The 21,085-nt window shown below is 43.7% G+C and overlaps 1 protein-coding gene across 4 annotated transcripts in view; it reads right to left on the reverse strand.

Moving 5' to 3' along the window:
• Positions 1-2,830: 2,830 nt before the first annotated feature.
• The window catches only part of LOC147442472 (uncharacterized), a 31,406-nt gene continuing 13,151 nt past the window's right edge, over positions 2,831-21,085 (reverse strand). For all 4 annotated transcript variants that reach the window (XM_086528624.1, XM_086528625.1, XM_086528626.1 and 1 more), the window contains one exon: positions 2,831-3,290. In XM_086528624.1, the coding sequence (XP_086384750.1) occupies positions 2,974-3,290 (317 nt within the window). In that variant the 3' untranslated portion in view covers positions 2,831-2,973. The remainder of the gene's footprint in view (positions 3,291-21,085) is intronic.

The raw sequence follows: 21,085 nt of genomic DNA on the forward strand, positions 1-21,085 counted from the left end.
TCATGTCCTCAGTTCATGACACTTCCCTATACACTATGTGCCAGCTCTCGTTCATCGCATCACTCCAAGGGGGGATTTGTTACCATGTATGAGGTAGTGATGTGTTTTAACACACTTAGGATCAACGAGGCATTTTTTTCCTCACTAGGAGGTCTTTTCCCCCATGCATTGTACATACGTCCATTATTCTAGGGCTAACTTATCTTTCTATTGTGCACTAAGCAATATACTCTCTGTTGTGTGCCTTGAGCTTCATCATCTTCTCCAAGTTGTGTGTGTTTCCCTGCAACCCTAATTCCAAGAGCTCTTGTGTTAGGTGATATACAAACACAAAACAATTACGCATAGAGAACGCACATAGGGATCCAAACAGAGAAGATGATGTGCATAGATTGGATCCAATCGACCTGCGTGCACTAGTGAGCTTTGGCATCGTGCATGTATTTACTTTTATTAGTTACCTCAAAAGTGAGCTAAAAAAGAGAGGTATATTTTCCTTTTAGTAAAAAAGGAAACTACTTTATTTAAAATAGAGTATTGTTTAAGAGGGGTTTTCTTCAAAGTAAGAGTTAGCTAAATGAGAGGCAAATATACTTTTCTCTTTACTATAAAAGTAGGGGTTGCTAAAAGTGAGTAAGTCCTTATATCCACATTTACTCATTTGCCACCACACATCAATCATGCATGAGATATTATTTCTCACAAATGGAATATCCAAGGTGTGCTAAAAATAAAAATTATTCACTTAATTCATATTTTCATAAGGAGGTAAGGGTCTACTATCAATATATGAGCTGAGGAAGAAGAGAGTTGCTTCTTGATCTATAAAGTTAATCTTGTCCATTGTGATTCCCATAATCATTGTAAGGGAGAAGAGAGTTGTTTGACCTATGAAGTTGCTCTTGTCCATTGTGATTCCCATTGTTGACCTATATCGAACATTGTACATTTCCTTGAAAGTCCTATGTCAAGAAACCTCTTTGTATGTCTTATTTCTAGTTGACCTTTGTCCATTTTAAGTCTCATTATTGACTGATTAAGCACTTTATAACGGGAATATGCAAAATAGAAAGTGGAGGTGTTAAACTCTTCAACTTGGAGTTGTTGTTTATCGTATGGGTAGTGTTGATGGTTTGGCAGCTTACAAGTCATTGTTTGGAAAGAGCGCTATGGTAACTTCAGTTCTATGCTATGAAACCATGATATTGGGATAGTGATTTGATCATTGTACTCGTTGAAGTGAAATCTCACTTGTTAGGTTGCAAGCACGAAGTTGAGCTATTTCAAACGATTTACTCCACAATTGGTTTTGTACTTTATGACACTATGTGTTGTCCATATGCTAAAGACCGTACGAAAAGATAAATCCTCATGGAGATACTTAACTTGTAAGGAGGTGCTTGCTATTGCATTAGGTTGAGGACTCTTCTTCGACTCCCTTGTCTCTGGATATGTTGCTTGGGAGGTACAAGAGTAATTGGGCTTCCGGTCAAGAAAGTGAGCAATTTGATACCCTCAATCTCGCATGAGACGACCACCAAGACTAGTATTTGTGCACTTAATATGACTAGCAAGGTGATTTGTCAAGGTAAACAAAAAAGTTGTAGGGAGAAATGATCAATAGCAAGAGAGTACTCCTTGGTTTTCAGAGGAAACTACAAATGTTGGTTATCTGGCTTTGATTGTTGGCAAACGAACAAATTAAAAGATTGCTTGACAAACGAAATGCTCTTAAGGCTCTCTTACAAAGGATGTGTTTAAGGATGTTGCAAATAGATAAAAGCTAATAGACAATAGCATGGCCAACTAGGAAGCTGTAAAGTGAAACAAGTTGCAAGCAAAGGTGCTATATTTAATTACAAGTAAATGATAAAGAACCTTGACTATGCACTTATTGCCCCAGCAAGTTCAATTGCAACGCTCACTTCCACAATTTTTGAGCATCAAGAGACTTGTCCGCTCCACAAATGTTTCTTTTGGTCCCATAAGTCATATTTGACCTTCGAGGGCAATAATGGACTCTCTCTCTCTCTCTCTCTCTCTCTCTCTCTCGCTCTCTCTCTCTCTCTCTCTCACACACACACACACACACACACACACACACACAATGTCTGCAGTTGACCGAGGAGCAGTATGCCTGTCAATGCCTTGCATACTAAGAGAATAGAGGGCAGTATCATTATCTGTTTAGGGGGGGAAATTGGTTTTTGGAGGAGGGTGATATGGTATCCAGATCTCAGAGATGTGGGGTACCTTACTTGATGGAGATTAAGAAATCTTAATGATCCCTTAGAAAGAGGAGAGCATATGAACTATCTAGGGTCTTCAACAGCTTGAGACCCCTGCATCTACAGGCTCTAGCTCTCACAACAATCTCCATTGCAAGTCCCCTCATATACAGCTACAGATACTTTTGTCTCTCCAACTGGTAGATGCACCACCCTAGGACACAAAGATAAATAGAAGAAATTTTGCCAAAGCATCGAGGTATGAAGCACCTACAAGCAGCAGAGAGCCAACCTGGACTTTCATGGGCCAATTTCCCTATTGTGATTTCTTTTTGTCATATCTTCCAACTTGGCCTTTCATAGACCTTGATAGGATCTCTTCCTCTGTGCACAAAGAAAGCCACAAGTACCCTCCTGCCTGTAATAGTCTTTGTCAACATAACTCATTGAGCATTGCCCAAATTACGCCCAAAAACATGGACTAGACCCGAGGGCCTGGATTGGGCATCGAAGGGACACCTCGATAAATTCTGCATCAGCTTAGCTTATTCATGCAATAAAAAATCTAAAACAAGAGACCATATAAGATCACAAACTAGACAGAACCCAAAAAAGGGTAGTTACAATATGTACAATTTTGTACTGATGCCACAACAAAGTAAAGCATGCATGCATTCAACAGAAATTTGTACCTTAGACTTGATGTTAACAAAAGCATGTGCGCTACAATCATGGTTGAATTGTATTACAAACGCTCTGCTAACTTTCCGACAGCATCGGCAAGCTTGCCTAAGACATTTACTAAGCTATCCATGTGTTCCTTCCTCTGGTTCCTATCTAGCTGGCTATTTGCATTTTGCGACTCGACATGTGCTGTCAAAAGACGACTGCTTGTCTCAAGCATGGAGTAAAGCTGCGACTTAAAATCATCAGTTTCTTCTGCAATAGATTCTGCTGGTTGTCGTTTTCTTTTTTTGTTTGCAGAAGAAGTCACTGCTAGCTTTCCATCACATTGCACCATATTAAATTGTGGATTGGTGTGCCGGGTAGTATTACATACACCTGTTGAATCATACAATGCATCTCTCTCTCTCTCTCTCTCTCTCTCTCTCTCTCTCTCAAAAGAGGCTGATTCTATTACTTGAAAATCCCTCAGAACACCCAAATGGTGCCTATTCTGAGGGCAAGTGTCAGGTGCAACAGAAGGTTTAAGGATTTGAACTCAAGTCTAGTACTTCGCACAAACACAAGGTTACTTTACTTCACTTGAAAGAGACTAAACTAAACACAATGAAAGAGAGAGAGAGAGAGAGAGAGAGAGAGAGAGAGAGAGATGGCACCGCATGTCGGGTCCCAACCACCCTCAAGGGCCCCCTGCTCTATTGCAAGAGCCAAAGTACTTGCTTTGATTACTTGCACAAATGCTGATATAATGGCTAAATGCTGACTACTGGATACTTCATGCTGATGCTGATCTGATGCAAAAAGGCTAGGGTTCAATATTGAAGTAAAAACGCTAGGGGTGAATCTGATGCCAAGGCTGAAACGCTGGTAATTCATGGCTGAAAACACCAGTGCTAAATTCTGAAGGAGAAAACAAAGATGGGTGCTGACTGAAAATGCTAATGATGAGGGTCCTGAAGTGCTGGAGACGAGGGTACTGAGGTGTTGTGGGCGCTAGGTGCCCCTACGGGTACTGGGCTCTGATGTCCTAAAATTGAAGGCCAAGTGACCCTTTTCTAGGTTTGTTTGCCATTTGCCCTACCTACTTTTTATAAATGGCATGTCAAAGCAACTTCTTAATAAATGACTAAAGTGATTGTTCATTATGCTTAAGTGACTGCATCAGGTTGCGGCAGTGCCAGGCAGAGGGCAGTCCGCGCATGCATCAGGTTAGCGGGGAGATAACCCATCAATAGGGCTGGCTCTCTCTCTCTCTCTCTCTCTCTCTCTCTCTCTCTCTCTCTCTCACACACACACACACACACACAAAAAAAAAAAATCTTCTATTGAAAGGAAATCTCAAGAACACAGTCCTCAAGGTCAATATACAAAACATGCCAATCACCACGCAAGCGAGATCCGAAATCCATAAGATGTACAAATAATACCAAAACTACTAGGTTCTCAATCTCTCAGGTCTCTTAACATATGCACTTTTACCAAATCCAAGAGGTGGAAAATTCTCCTCTAACTAATGTCATAAGCACAACGAGAGAACTACTTGAAGAAATAGTAATATCATCACAATCCTATCAAGCTCTGAAGAGAAAGGAGATATAACTGCTGAAATAGGATCCCTACGTTTATAAACCTGCAAAGTTAGAGGCCTATGTCTATCTCTCGCCTTCTCCCCTTTTCATGGGTCCCTCCTAGCTCTCTCTACCTCTGATCTTCCAGTTTCTGTGGAAACGTGTGTTTGACCCTCCTAGAGATCTGTTTGCTATCTATGCTCTGGACAATCCTATCTCTATGTACATCCAGCTACTCTATGTTCTGCTCTACAACAATCAAAACAGTTTCCTGGAAACCCAATAAAAAAAATTATTTGAAGTATGTCTCCTCCATGTATTGTGGAAAGAGAGAAAATGAGGATTCTTCACAATATAGGCGTGAAGGATCAGTCGACGAGTGGGAGCGTATGCACCACCACATGGTGCTCGACGCTCACTCTTAACAACACCCAGACTCCTGTTGGGTTAAAGGCCTAAATAACCCCTTTTTGTACATTTTTATACTTTGTCCAGGTTCAATAGAACCTGGACACATTTTTTAAAGGTCACTTATAATAAAAGTGGGAAAACCCAAAACTCACTTATTGAGTTTTTCCCAAAAACGTGAGCTCTCTCTCTCTCCCTCTTCGTTCTGCTAGCGCTTCCCTTCTACAGCACAGTGCTTCCGCTTCAAGCCTCAAGGCCTGCACATCTTCGCGTGCTCTATCACTTGCACACACCGCCGCGTGCTCAACAACTGGTATCAGAGCCAGATTAGGGTTTCATAAGCTTTGCGCAGGTGGCTGGACAGCAGGCAAAAGGCTTTTCTGGCGTCAAATTTCCGCTTTCATCGCGAAGCCCCTTGCTTCCGGTGTCACCTAGGGTGATTAGGGTGCCCAAAACAGCCTAAAACAGGCTGAAATTAGGTCAAAACACATAAAAACCAGAAAATTACAAGTCAAAACAGCAAAACGCAGGTGTTCTAAATCGATTCCCGTGAATACCCCTTGCTTTTCTCACTCAAAACAGGTCCATTTGATGCAAATTGATGCGCCAAAACAGTAAATTTGCAGAAAATTCACAATTGGACTGTTTTTATGTACACAAATTGAGGTTTATGTACGCCTTTTGTGGGTTTATGCAAGTACGCATTGGGGATACTTGTTAATTGCTGAAATTTTCAGCACATTGTATGCAACGTGCGGTACATTGTGATCACTGGAAATTTTCAGATTTTGTGTAGACACTTTCTGCTGCATTTTTATCCGTGCAAATGGCCTCTACTTCCTCGTCGTCTGATGCCAAGAGCTTGATGGAAATCAAGCGATTTGACTGTACAAGTTTCGACCTATGGCAGAACAGGATGCAGGGGATTTTGTTCCTCAAGGATTGTGAGGACGCTCTTTTGGCTGTAAAGCCTGTGGATATGCCGGATGAGGATTGGGCCAAGCTCAACAAGAGGGCAAAGGCCTATATCAAAATGGCTATGACCGACGACATTCTGGTGGACATAAAAGGCTTGGACAGTACACATGCAATTTGGCATAAGTTGAAGGCCACTTATGAGAATGCCACCCTTGTGAATCGGGTGCATTTGATGCGCAAACTGGTGAACATGATGCTTGACGAAGCCAAGTCGGCTTCTGAGCACTTAAGTGCTTTCACCAGTGTTATGAGTCAGCTACAAAATACTGAGCTTCAACCTTTTGATGACAAGTTGAAAACCATATTTTTGTTGATGACTTTGCCAGACTCTTGGGAAACACTTGTGGTTTCTTTGAGTAATAGCCCCAACCTCACATATGATGGAGTGCGAGGCTCCATCTTAAATGAGGAAATTAGACGCAAGTCTAGTGGTGGGAAAGGTGGCAGTTCTGCTTACAATGCGAGAGGCAAAAGTCAAAAGAAAAATACAGGTACCAAGACTCAAAACAGGAGCAAAAGCAAGTCTAGGGATAAGGATGTGACTTGTTATCAGTGTGGCAGAAAAGGCCATGAGAAGCCAGATTGCAGGTATTTCAAGAAAGAGCAGGAAAGAAAGAAGGAATCACAGGAGAAGAAGAAGACAGAGGATAAGAAAGGGGAAAAATCAGCAGGTACCTCCTCCAAGGATTCGAAGACTGTCAATGTATCCTCTAGTGTGGTTATCACAGAGTTATCCGACAGTGAAGAGATCTTGGTTGCAGCTTCATGCCCCTCAGATTTTGTTGTAGCAAATGCAAAAGACATGCTTATCTCACGTAGAGATGTCATTGATGCATTGCTAAGTACAAATGATGGCCTTACACAGTCTTGGATAGTAGACTCAGGTGCCTCATTTCACGTGACTCCATCTGTGGAGTGTTTTGCTTCTTATCATACAGGCAAGTATGGCAAGGTTTACCTTGGGGATAACCATGCTTGTGACATTGAAGGAATGGGCACTGTGCGCTTGGCATTAAACAATGGCCAAGAGATTATGCTTAAAGATGTCAGGTATGTACCAGGCATCAAGAAGAGTCTATTGTCTGTTGGCCAGATGGATGCACAGGGTTATACAACCATTTTTGCTGGGGGTTCATGGAAGTTGCTTAAGGGATCAATGCTCATTGTCAAGGGATGCAAGAGTGGCACATTGTACTATTTACATGGCAAAGCTTTGCTTGGCAAGTTTCTTGCAGTGGTTGAAGTTGCTTCTCATTTGGAGTTGTGGCACAAAAGACTTGGCCATATGAGCCAGAAGGGACTTGATGTGCTCTCCTCTTTGAAGAGGGTTGATGTAAAGGACACCAAGTTAGATTCATGTAATGATTGTTTGTATGGTAAACAAAAGAAGTCTTCTTATTATTATGGTGTTTCGTGCAAAGCTAATGCTCTTGATTTAATTCACTCTGATGTATGTTCAATGCCTGTTAAGTCTTTTGGTGGTGCATTATACTTTGTTACATTCATTGATGATTGCACTAGGAAAGGCTGGACATATTTGTTAAAGAATAAGAGTGAGACATTTAATGCATTTAAGAGGTTTCATGCTTTTGTGAGCACGCAAAAGGGTAGTAAGCTTAAATGTTTGAGATCTGACAATGGGAGGGAGTACACGTCTACTGAATTTCAGCGTTATTGCAAAGAATATGGGATTAAAAGGGATTTGACAGCCCCTTATAATCCATCTTCTAATGGTGTGGCTGAGAGGTATAACCGTACTTTATGTGAGAGAGTGCGTTGCATATTGTCCACGGCTAATCTTCCTCATGGGTTTTGGGGAGAGGCTTTGAAAACTGCAGTTCATGCATGCAATCGCTCTCCTAACAGTACGCTGAAAAATGACATTCCAGAGGAGGTTTGGTCTGGCAAACCTACCTCTTATGATCATTTGAGAGTGTTTGGCTGCGAGGCTTTTGTCCATGTTCGTAATGACTTGAGGACAAAGCTAGATGCCAAGTCGATCCAAGGACTCTTCCTAGGTTATGGGGAAGAGGGTGAAATGGGCTACAGGATATGGTTGCCTCAGTTTAAGAGGGTAGTACGCAGCCGAGATGTAGTGTTCAATGAGGCTAAATTGCTGAAAAATGCTACATCTTATGAAATTGACAAGAAATCGGTCAAATTTCAGCCTCTCTTGCCACCTATTGATGTTGAAAAAGAGCCTCAGGATGCATTACCGCAAGCTGAAATTGATAATCAGCCAATTAACCTTGAGCCAGAAGAGATAGGACATGATTTAGATGCTCCAAATGAGGATGGACAGCCACCTATCATGGCTGAAAATGATTTTCAGCAGCATGAGCATGCTGAAAATGAGTTGCCTCCTGATGTAGAACCTGTGCCTGAGAATGTAGATCATTGGGTACGCAGGTCTACTCGTGTCAGAAGGTTGATACAGCGCTTTGACCCCTCTTTGCATCGTGTTATGTTGACAAATGAGGGTGAGCCTCTTACATATAAAGAGGCAAAATCATGTGAGTTAGCAATAAGTGGGAGCTTGCGATGCAAGAGGAAATCAAATCTTTGCATGCAAACAATACTTGGGATCTTGTGCCATTGCCTAAAGGAAGAAAGGCTCTTCCTAACAAATAGGTTTACAAGGTCAAATGTGTTGATGGAAAGCCCAAGTATAAAGCAAGGTTAGTTGCCAAAGGGTATGCAAAGAAAGAGGGGATTGACTTTCAAGAGATCTTTTCTCCTGTTGTAAAGCTTACGACATTGCGTGTCCTTTTTGCTCTCGTTGCAGTGCTTGACTTAGAATTGAATCAAATGGATGTAAAAACAGCTTTTCTTCATGGTGACATTGATGAAGATATCTACATGAAGCAACCTGAGGGTTTTGTAGTTCCTGATAGAAAGGAACTTGTATGCAAACTAAGAAGGGCACTGTATGGTTTGAGACAGTCATCACGTCAGTGGTACAAAAAGTTTGATACTTTTATGATGTCTCAAGGCTTTAAATGCAGCCATTCAGACCATTGTTTGTATACAAAGAAGGATAATTATGGAAGTCCTATAATCCTTGTGCTATATGTAGATGATATGTTGATTGCTGGGAAGCATAAATCTACCATTGATGCTCTTAAACGTCAGCTAAATTCAGCTTTTGCAATGAAGGATTTAGGTGATGCTGAGCACATCTTGGGCATGAGAATCAAGAGAGATAGAAAGCTGAAATTGCTCTTCTTATCTCAAGAAAAGTACATTGCTAAAGTACTTGACAGGTTTAACATGGCTGAAGCTAAGTCACTTGGAGTACCTTTACCTCCACACACAAAACTTAGCAAAGCCGATTGCCCAAAGGATGACGTGGTAGTGAATGCTATGAAGGGAATCCCTTATGCATCAGCTTGTGGTTCTCTTATGTATGCTATGGTTGCCACTCGTCCTGACATTGCCCATGCGGTGGGAGTTGTTAGTAGATACATGTCCAATCCCAGCAAAGCACATTGGGAAGCTGTGAAATGCATTCTGAGATACTTGCCAGGTACACAATCTAGGTGTATATGCTATGGCAAAAGTGACCTAAAGTTGCAGGGCTATTGTGATGCAGATATGGCAGGTGACTTGGATACCAGGAAGTCCACTAGTGGCTATGTGTTTGCTATTGCTGGTGGTGTTGTCTCTTGGTGTTCACGACTACAGAAAATTGTGGCATTGAGTACTACTGAGGCTGAATATATTTCAGCCACTGAGGCTTCTAAAGAGGCCATATGGTTGGGCAGACTTGTCAAAGAGCTTGGTATGCCTGCTAGTACTCCTGCCTTGGGATGTGATAGCCAGAGTGTTGTCTATTCGGCCAAGAATGCCATGTTTCATGCACGGACAAAGCACATTGATGTGCGATACCACTTCATACGACAGGTATTGGAGGATGGTCTAGTCACCTTGACTAAGATTCACACACAGGATAACCCTGCAGATATTCTCACCAAGAGTCTTGCTAAGGCTCAACATGAGCATTGCATACAGCTGGTGGGAGTTGGTACTTAAGGCGTCATTTATGTCTTTAAGTGGAAGGTTGTTGGGTTAAAGGCCTAAATAACCCCTTTTTATACATTTTTATACTTTGTCCAGGTTCATATTGAACCTGGACACATTTTTTAAAGGTCGCTTATAATAAAAGTGGGAAAACCCAAAACTCACTTATTGAGTTTTCCCCAAAAACGTGAGCTCTCTCTCTCTCCCTCTTCGTTCTACTAGCGCTTCCCTTCTGCAGCACAGTGCTTCCGCTTCAAGCCTCAAGGCCTGCACATCTTCGCATGCTCTATCACTTGCACACACCACCGCGTGCACAACAACTCCTACCATTCTCTAAAACTTGCAACTCGAACACTGTTTATAAGCCTGGAAACCTGATTCAAAAAGATAGACTCTTGTCAAGACTGGCAAGATCCATCCCCCGACTCCATCTATATGAAAAAGAACAAGCTCTGCCATAGTCGAGGGAATTCCATATAAAACTGGCCAGTCTGGTCCGATCTCTCGAATCAAACCCTAAAACAACTGTAACAGACTTGGACACTCTAAGTCAAGAATCAACCGCGACAGCACCAAATAACCACTTCAAAACAAGTCACAGATCACAATAGATGTAGACTGGCCCGGCGGAGTTCCGTGCCTAGAGATATTGGCCCCAAAGACTGGCGCCCCTTTCGGTATTTCTTTTTATATCAATCAGATCAAAGTACAAGAGAGTGGCTAGGGTTTCACTCTCAGACTCTGCGTCCAGATGCTCTGAGAAGTGAAGCCCTCACCACTTATTTAAAGGTTACAAGGGATGCCCAAAAGCAGAGCCCCAACAGCTTCAAAATCAAAATCCCTGAAAGCAAAAGCTCTTTTCCCTCTCTCACAGAGAGTTTCTGAAAGCAAAAGCAAATTCTCTCTCTCTCTCTCTCTCTCTCTCTCTCTCTCTCTCTCTCTCTCTCTCTCTCTCTCTCTCTCTCTCAATGAGAGCAATAAAAAGCAATTATGCTTTTTTGGCCAAAAGCTGAGATTTGCGTCGCTCAAAAATATCCCCAAAAAAAAAGACCTCCGCGATTTCCGGAAATTAGGGTTTGTGGCAGAAATTAGGGTTTGCACGTTTTTTTAGGGTTTCTGTTGTTCGCCACATCATCACTTTGTGACATATCCCCCTCTTGAAAGCATTGTAATCGACCGCGATTACGCCTCCAAAACCGACAAAAGCCATAAACCGTCTTAGCAAACACTAACTGTTAGTACCTACGTACTAGGGACACACATCTAGCACATGTACCAAATCGACAGTCACATCACACGACATCACCAGACATCACATGACATTCAACATTCATTCGGATCTTAGACCATGATTTATCGGCAATGTAGCTTGCAATCACATCTAGGTCCAATCGGGACCTCATCGATGTCCGATTGACTAACCCCTATTGCAACCATGTCTATTCGAGATCCAGTAGACCAAAATGTTGCAATCATTTCGTCTATCAGTTCCTGCACTCACAAGAAGTCAAGAACAAATCAGTATCATAATCAGGAATTCTATTTCATAAAGTCATCCAACAGAATACTGTCAGCTCTCAATATCCCTGAAGCTCAAAGAGACATCAGTGACTTTAGTATCAAAATCAAGGCATCTATTGACAAAGGAGCGGAGTAACTCCCCTCTTGTGCATCCCACTGCACCAGATCTTCGGCCAAGCTGAATTTCTGGGTTCCGTTTGGAGTAGACTATGCTAAACCAAAACATCGAGGTAAAGTTTCACAATCCGAGGAGTATCTGCTAGGTCCTCCTCCTCCGTCCACTTCGCATGAAATGCAGGAAAGTTCTTGAACTTAACCAAGAACCGCCTTCGGACTTTACCTTTCTTCGTATCCGTATGTGCCAGAATATGTTCAGGAACAAGGGTCTCCTCGTTTTCTTCCACTGCGGGTTGCTCATCAGGCTCCCCATCATTAGGCACATCACCCTTAACAGGTTTCAAGAGACTCACATGCAATGCATTGTGAATCCTCCAAGTATCTGGCAGTTTCAATCGGAAAGAGACATCATTTATCTTTTTAGTTATCTGGAAACGTCCGTAGTATCGCATACTAAGCTTTGGAAAAAGCCTCTCCTTTCCCTTTTTCTTTCTTAGGAGTGCCTTCTCAAAAGTAAGAGCACCCAATCATCCTCCTTCAGTTTCAAGTCGCGACGATGGCGATCCGCTGCCTTTTTCTGTCGTTCTTGAGACTCCTGCAAAGTCTCGCGAAACTTGGCAAAAGCGTATCCAAATCTCGCGAATATTCATCCGCTTCAAATATCTTATCTTTCGTGCTCAGGAAGGATGGAACCTTCGCAGCACTTTCAACAATCTCAAATGGCGTCTTCCCCGTCGAAGAGTGTATCTTGTTATTGTAGGCAAATTCAACCAAAGGTAAGTTCTTTTCCCATTGAGTCTTCTGATCCGAGATACACGACTTCAATAAATCTAAAACCACAGAATTGGCAATCTCAAATTGCCCGTCAGTCTGCAAGTGGAACGATGACGAGAACTGCAACTGCGTGCCAATGTTCTCCCAAATTGCCTTCAAAACAAACTCATAAATCTGGGGTCTCTGTCAGAGACAATGGTTCCAGACGTGCCATGTAATCGGGAAATCATCGTGATCATTCTGTGTTCTTGGGAGATCAAAAATTAAATCCATTGCAATACTTTCCCCAAGGGTGGGTGGGTACGGGTAAAGGCTGTAACAATCCCTGTGCCTTATGCATGTCATGTAACAGACTTGGACACTCCAAGTCAAGAATCAATCGCGACAGCACCAAATAACCACTTCAAAACAATTCACAGATCACAATAGATTTGCACTGGCCCGGCGGAGTTCCGTGCCTAGAGATATTGGCCCCAAAGACTGGCGCCCCTTTCGGTATTTCTTTTTATATTAATCAAAGTAAAGTACAAGAGAGTGGCTAGGGTTTCACTCTCAGACTCTGCGTCCAGATGCTCTAAGAATTGAGGCCCTCACCTAATTTAAAGATTACAAGGGATGCCCAAAAGCAGAGCCCCAAAAGCTTTTAAAATAAAAAGCATCAGTTCTCTCTCTCTCTTAGAGTCTTTTCTCTTTTTTTTTTTTTTAAAAAGCAAAATTCGCGTCGCTAATCGTTTTCAAAAAAAAAACTTTTTTTTTTTAAGCCTCCGCTATTTCCGGAAATTAGGGTTTTTGGCAAAAATTAGGGTTTGCACGAATTTTAGGTTTTCTGTTGTCCGCCACGTCATCACTTTGTGACATACCCCCCTCTTGAAAGCATTGTAATCGACCGCGATTACGCCTACAAAACCGACAAAAGCCATAAACCGTCTTAGCAGACACTGACTGTTAGTACCTACGTACTAGGAACACATATCTAGCACATGTACAAAATCGACAGTCACATCACACGACATCACATGACATCACCAGACATCACAGGACATCACATGACATTCAACATTCATTCGGATCTTAGACCATGATTTATCGGCAATGTAGCTAGCAATCACATCTAGGTCCACAATGTCCGAAAGGCAATCACCTCTGTGGGTCCCCACGAAAAAGGTACCCCTTTCTGTGTCAAGGTATGCAAAGGGGAAGCAACCTCTGCAAACTTTCATATGAACCGCCTGTAGTACGAACACAGTCCCAAGAAGCTTCTAACTTCATGGACATTCCTCAAATCGGGCCAATCACGGATAGTCTCTATCTTGGCCGGGTCCATTTGCACTCCTGCCTGCTGACACAATGTGTCCCAAAAAGTGCATCTCTAGTAGGAAAAATTCACTTTTCTTTGCATTAATCACTAACGTGTGATCTCGTAATGCCTGAAAGACTTGAAGGAGATGATGTCTGTGTTCTGCCTCATTCTTGGAGAAAACAATGATGTCGTCAAAGAAAGTGCCAACAAATAGACTGTACTCTCGAAAAATCCTATCTATCATCCGGTTAAATGTCGCAGGAGCATTTTGTTAAGCCAAAAGGCATCACCAAAAACTCAAATAACCCAAAAGTCGTCCGAAAAGCTGTCTTGTAGACGTCTCCCGGCGCGATCCTGATCTGATGATATCCACTCTTCAAGTCAATCCTGCTAAAGCACGAGGATCCCTGTAACCTGTCGAGTATATCATCGATCCTAGGAATCGGAAATCTGTTCTTGATGGTGATTTTGTTGAGAGCTCTATAATCGATGCACATTCTCCAAGATCCGTCTTTCTTCAAAACCAACAACACTGGAGAGCAATACGGTGAAGTACTAGGCTGGACAAGACCCTTTTCCAAGAGGTCTTTCATTGGGTTCATAATCTTTTCATTTTGTACTCGGCTCACACGGTAAGGTGGCCAATTCGGTGGCGCTCTTCCAGGTATCAGATCAATGGTTTGATCTTTAGGCCCTCTGAAAAGCAATCGGCATGAGTGTGGAGAAAAATCTTGGCGTTCTTTTGATCAGGTCAAAACATATTCAACCTTTATCCATCGTTCAGTTCTCTCCCAAAAGAATGAGTAAGAAACTGAAGTTCATCAAGTACAATCTCTAAGCCCTTCATTTATCAAGGTCGCTTTCTCGGCCAGGTAGTCAACCACGGCGTAGTTCTTGTGGTACCAAGGGATCCTGAGTAGAACGTCACTCGCGTGCCCTGAACACCCCTGTCATTGCAAACGAAGTTTGCCAATGCTCAGTGTAATGGCAACATCCCATCCGGGTGCCAGTCGAACTACCTCTGCCTGCGGCGTCAGCCTGTCGGGCGTAATTCCAAATCGAGCTGCCAATTCCAAGTGAAAAGAAGTTGGCCTTGGCTCCTTCAAAAGAGCTTCCTGATCCTTCACTTTGCCCCAAAAGCGGCAAAGTATATACTTTCATTCATTAGATTCGGTGCAGGTCCCACGCCATGTGGTACCAGTTCTGCTTTTCTATTTGCCTTTTCTGCCACATTCCTCAGCAGCTCTCGAACTCTCAGGCCTGTCGTCGTCTTTATCATTCTGTTCTTTCTATGCCTTTTTAGGGCACTTCGCGGAGATATGTCCATGCTCCCCGCATCCAAAGCACTTCCCCTCTCTGATGAAGCAAGCTCTCTCCTCAGGAGTAAGCTTGGGTCGTGCATCCTTTTTCTCTAGGTTGCTCTTTTTCTTTCTACTTTCATTCCCAAAAGTCTGTTCGGCTCGTTGTGTCATGGCCTCACCTGTGGGGTAGGTCAGATTGCCAGAGTGAATGGCAAAGCCCCGCTTCGCATAACTCATCAACTCCCGACTTCTGTTCCAAGCAGTGATCTCGGATCTCTGTAGGTAGACCCAAGGTAAACCGCTCAATCTATTCTCTGAACGAGATCTTCTTGAATGAAGAGGCGGGTAGAAAAGAGCTCCACAATCTTTCACAGTAAGAATTCACTGTATCGCTCTTGGTCATCCGAAGATGGTTCCAAGCAGCTTGTACATCTCGTTCATACTCTTGCGACAACCAAGAAGGAATAAAAAGCTTCTTAAATTTCAGCCATTTAACTGGCGCAGTCTTGTTTAAAAGAAGCGTGGACCACCAAGTACGAGCATTCCTCTTAAAGTAAGAGGCAGCTCTCCGAATCTTGGAGTGCTCTGAATAGCATCCTCCCCGAAAGCGATGTCAAATTGCTGTATAAAAGACAAAGCCTTCGAAGCATCTAAGTATCTTGAAAAAGTATCAAACTTGATCGAGTGGCCACCTTCCTTAAACTCTCGGACTTTCTTGCTTTTATTTTCGAGAAAGTCATACTGGTTAGCTTTGTAAAAATTCTTCTTGTTCGCATAAAAGTTTCCATCATCAGAATCTGAGTTGTCTGTAGACGAGTCCTCAGTAGAACTGTCACTCACTGGGCGAGACTTAGACTTCCTTGCCTTTTTCTTGCCCTTGTTTCTTGCTTCGCTTTTTGCTTTTCTTGTCTTCTTCGCTCGAGTCTGAAGAGCTAGAAGAATTGTCAGAAGAAGAAGAAGAAGAACAACTGGGTACTCCTTCAAATCAAACACGCTTCTTCCGTTTCTATGCCTTGTCGAATGTCGACCAACGACCCAAATATCCCGGGAAGTCAGTGCCTTTCTTCTGCTTTTTGCCGTGCTTTTTGTCTTTCTTTTGCACGTCGAAAAGCTGAGCAATCTGTGCATCAACCACGTTCTCCAGTTCCTTCTCCGTATATTTCTTGGAGTCAGAAGGTTTCTTGAGAGCGGGTTTCGGGAGTGGTGTTGTGGTTCTCTGCCACTCCATCTGTACCTCTTCCAAAGAGGTCTGGGTCACATATTTTGCCATCTTCGGGTCCTTGGCAAAATTGAGCATCATCTTTGTTGCATCGCCAATCAATTGACGACGCTCAATCTCTCTTTGCTCCGCCTGAGTAGGCCGAGGCGGGCCATACTCTCTGTCTGAATCTTCGTTGTGATCCCAGCCCGCATCTCCAGATGCAGAGGGAGTCGACTGATCCTTGCGTGAAGCCATAGGTGCCGCGGAAAAAAAATTCGAGGATCGGATTTCCCGTAGAAGAGAAATCGGCAGTGCTCTGATACCACTATAACAGACTTGGACACTCCAAGTCAAGAATCAATCACGACAGCACCAAATAACCACTTCAAAACAATTCACAGATCACAATAGATTTGCACTGGCCCGGCGGAGTTCCGTGCCTAGAGATATTGGCCCCAAAGACTGGCGCCCCTTTCAGTATCTCTTTTTATATTAATCAAATCAAAGTACAAGAGAGTGGCTAGGGTTTCACTCTCAGACTCTGCCTCCAGATGCTCTAAGAAGTGAGACCCTCACCTAATTTAAAGATTACAAGGGATGCCCAAAAGCAGAGCCCCAAAAGCTTTTAAAATAAAAAGCATCAGTTCTCTCTCTCTCTTAGAGAGTCTTTTCTCTTTTCTTTATGAAAAAAAAGCAAAATTCGCGTCGCTCATCATTTTCAAAAAAAAAAAAATTAAAGCCTCCGCGATTTCCGAAAATTAGGGTTTTTGGCAAAAATTAGGGTTTGCAGGAATTTTAGGGTTTCTACTGTCCGCCACGTCATCACTTTGTGACATGTCAAACTTGACCTTTTGGCATACCAAGCAATTGCGCATAAACTCTTCCACATCCTTTTTGAGTCTCGGCCAAAAGAAGTATCTCTCTACCCCCTTCATGGTGGTAGCAATGCCGCGGTGACCCGTAAAAGGTGGACAGTGGCATTCAGTCATAACCTTTGCCCTCAACGGTTGTGTAACGCACAACATAGTCTTTTTTCATCAAGTAGCCTTCCCGAAGGGAGTATCCAGCTACTACTGTCTCCCCATCCCGTATCCGTGTGAAAATGTCTGCAAAATCTGTGTCTATGGCATACTAATCGACCATATCCTCGAAGCTCCTATGATGTATCGTGGAAATAGCCAGAACCAACGGCTTCCGAGACAAAGCATCTGCCACCACATTCTTCTGTCCCTGCACGTGGAAAATCTGGAAGTGAAACTGTGACAAGATGTTCGTCCACCGCATCTGCTTTTCCGAAAGCTGCTTCTGTGACAAGAAGTAGTGCGTAAACTCTGATGGTTTGTAAAGACAGTAAATCCGCTCCGAGTAGGTAATGTCGCCACTGAGTAAGAGCATGGATAACCGCCAAAATCTCTTTCTCATATATTTGTGCTGTCATCTCCGGCCTAGAGAACAATCGGCTCCCATAAGCTATGACATGGCCTTCTTGCATCAAGACCGCACCCAGACTACGACCACAAGCATCACAATGTACTTCAAATGACTTCTGCAAGTCCGGCAAAGTCAAAACAGGTCCTGTAGTCAATTTCTCTTTCAAGGTCTGAAAGGCAGTCACCTCTGTGGATCCCCACGAGAAAGGTACTCCTTTCTGTGTCAAGACATCCAAAGGGGAAGCAACCTCTGCAAACTTTCGTATGAACCGCCTGTAGTACGAACACAGTCCCAAGAAGCTTCTAATTCCATGGACATTCCTCAAATCGGGCCAATCACGGATAGTCTCTATCTTGGCCGGGTCCATTTGCACTCCTGCTTCTCACACAATGTGTCCCAAAAAGTGTATCTCTGGTAGGAAAAATTCACTTTTCTTTGCATTAATCACTAACGTGTGATCTGGTAATGCCTGAAAGACTTGAAGCAAATGATCTCTGTGTTCTGCCACATTCTTGGAGAAAACAATGATGTCATCAAAGAAAGTGCCAACAAATAGCCCGTACTCTCGAAAAATCCTGTCCATCATCCGGTTAAATGTCGCAGGAGCATTGGTTAAGCCAAAAGGAATCACCAAAAACTCAAATAACCCAAAAGTCGTCCGAAAAGCTGACTTGTAGACAACTCCTGGCGCTATCCTGATCTGATGATATCCACTCTTCAAGTCAATCCTGCTAAAGCACGAGGATCCCTGTAACCTGTCGAGTATATCATCGATCCTAAGAATCGGAAATCTGTTCTTGATGGTGATTTCGTTGAGAGTGCTATAATCGATGCACATTCTCCAAGATCCGTCTTTCTTCAAAACCAACAACACTGGAGAGCAATACGGTGAAGTACTAGGCTGGACAAGACCCTTTTCCAAGAGGTCTTTCATTGGGTTCATAATCTTTTCATTTTGTACTCGGCTCACACAGTAAGGTGGCCGATACGGTGGCGTGCTTCCAAGTATCAGATCAATGGTTTGATCTTCAGGCCCTCTGAAAAGCAATCGGCATGAGTGTGGAGAAAAATCTTGGCGTTCTTTTGATCAGGTCAAAACATATTCAACCTTTATCCATCGTTCAATTCTCTCCCAAAAGAATGAGTAAGAAACTAAAGTTCATCAAGTACAATCTCTAAGCCCTTCATTTATCAAAGTCGCTTTCTCGGCCCGGTAGTCAACCACGGCGTAGTTCTTGTGGTACCAAGGGATCCTGAGTAGAACGTCACTCGCGTGCCCTGAACACCCCTGTCATTGCAAACGAAGTTTGCCAATGCTCGGTGTAATAGCAACATCCCATCCGGGTGCCAGTCGAACTACCTCCGCTTGTGGCGTCAGTCTGTCGGGCGTAATTTCCAAATCGAGCCGCCAATTCCAAGTGCAAAGAAGTTGGCCTCGGCTCCTTCAAAAGAGCTTCCTGATCCTTCACTTTGCCCCAAAAGCGGCAAAGTTTGTACTTTCATTCATTAGATTCGGTGCACGTTCCACGCCATGTGGTACCAGTTCTGTTTTTCTATCTGCCTTTTCTGCCACGTTCCTCGGCTGCTCTCGAACTCTCACGCCTGTCGTCGTCTTTATCATTCTGTTCTTTCTGTGCCTTTTTAGGGCACTTCGCGGAGATATGTCCATGTTCCCCGCATCCAAAGCACTTCCCCTCTCTGATGAAGCGAGCTCTCTCCTCAGGAGTAAGATTGGGTCGTGCATCTTTTTTCTCTGGGTTGCTCTTTTTCTTTCTACTTTCATTCCCAGAAGTCTGTTCGGCTCGTTGTGTCATGGCCTCACCTGTGGGGTAGGTCAGACTGCCAGAGTGAATGGCAAAGCCCCGCTTCGCATAACTCATCAACTCCTAACTTCTGTTCCAAGCAGTGATCTCGGATCTCTGTAGGTAGACCCAAGGTAAACCGCTCAATTTGTTCTCTGAATGAGATCTTCTTGAATGAAGAGGCGGGTAGAAAAGAGCTCCACAATCTTTCACAATAAGCATTGATTGTATCTTTCTTGGTCATCCGAAGATGGTTCCAAGCAGCTCGTATATCTCGTTCATATTCTTGCATCAACCAAGAAGAAATAAAAAGCTTCTTAAATTTCAGCCATTTAACTGGCGCAGTCTTGTTTAAAAGAAGCGTGGACCACCAAGTATGAGCATTCCTCTTAAAGTAAGAGGCAGCTCTCCGAATCTTGGAGTGCTTTGAATAGCATCCTCCCACGAAAGCGATGTCAAACTGTTGTATAAAAGACAAAGCCTTCGAAGCATCTAAGTATCCTGAAAAAGTATCAAACTTGATCGAGTGGCCACCTTCCTTAAACTCTGGGACTTTCTTGCTTTTATCTTCGAGAAAGTCATACTGGTTAGCTTTGTAAAAAAATTCTTCTTGTTCGCATAAAAGTTTCCGTCATCGGAATCTGAGCTATTTGTAGACGAGTCCTCAGTAGAATTGTCAGTCTCTGGGCGAGATGTAGCCTTCTTTGCCTTTTTTTTGCCCTTTCCGAAGCTTTGTTTCTTGCTTCGCTTTTTGCTTTTTCTGTCTTCTTCGCTCGAGTCTGAAGAGCTAGAAGAACTATAAGAAGAAGAAGAAGAACTGGGTAAGCCTTCAAACTTGACACGCTTCTTCTGTTTCTTTGCCTTGTCGAATGTCGACCGACGACCCAAATATCCCGGGAAGTCAATGCCTTTCTTCTGATTTTTGCCGTGCTTTTGTCTTTCTTTTGCACGTCGAAAAGCTGAGCAATCCGTGCATCAACCACATTCTCCAGTTCCTTCTCCGAGTAGGCGTAGGCAGGCCATACTCCGTGCCGGAATCTTCGTTGTGATCCCTGCCCGCATCTCCTGATGCAGAGGGAGTCGACTGATTATTGCCTGAAGCCATAGGTGCCGTGGAAAAAAAATTGGGGATCAAATTTCCCGTAGAAGAGAAATCGGCCGTGCTCTGATACCACTGTAACAGACTTGGACACTCCAAGTCAAGAATCAACCGCGACAGCACCAAATAACCACTTCAAAACAAGTCACAGATCACAATAGATGTAGACTGGCCCGGCGGAGTTCCGTGCCTAGAGATATTGGCCCCAAAGACTAGCGCCCCTTTTGGTATTTCTTTTTATATTAATCAAATCATAGTACAAGAGAATGACTAGGGTTTCACTCTCAGACTCTGCGTCCAGATGCTCTGAGAAGTGAAGCCCTCACCATGCCTAGACTTAAGATGTTTTGTAGATGAGGTGCTCGCTACTGCTGCTCGCTCCCCCCTTGCTGCGCCCCCCCCCCCCCCCCCCCCCCCCCCCCCCCCCCCCCCCCCCCCACGCGCTGCCCCTGCACTGCCCCTGCGCGCTAACCTCTCCCCCCCCCCCCCCACCCGCTGCCGCCCACCCGCTGCCCCAAAGGCTGCCCGCTGCCCTCCTTTCGCGTTGCCATCCCCACCCCATCCCCCCGCTCGCTGCCGCTTGTGCACCCGCACATTTCCCGGCTGCCCACTTCGCCCTCGCCGTCCCCCCATCCCCCCCCCCCCCCCCCCCC

This window comes from Adiantum capillus-veneris, chromosome 14 (genome assembly GCF_014529385.1).
Source record: "Adiantum capillus-veneris isolate H3 chromosome 14, ASM1452938v2, whole genome shotgun sequence".
In the NCBI taxonomy this organism is placed as follows: Eukaryota; Viridiplantae; Streptophyta; class Polypodiopsida; order Polypodiales; family Pteridaceae; genus Adiantum; species Adiantum capillus-veneris.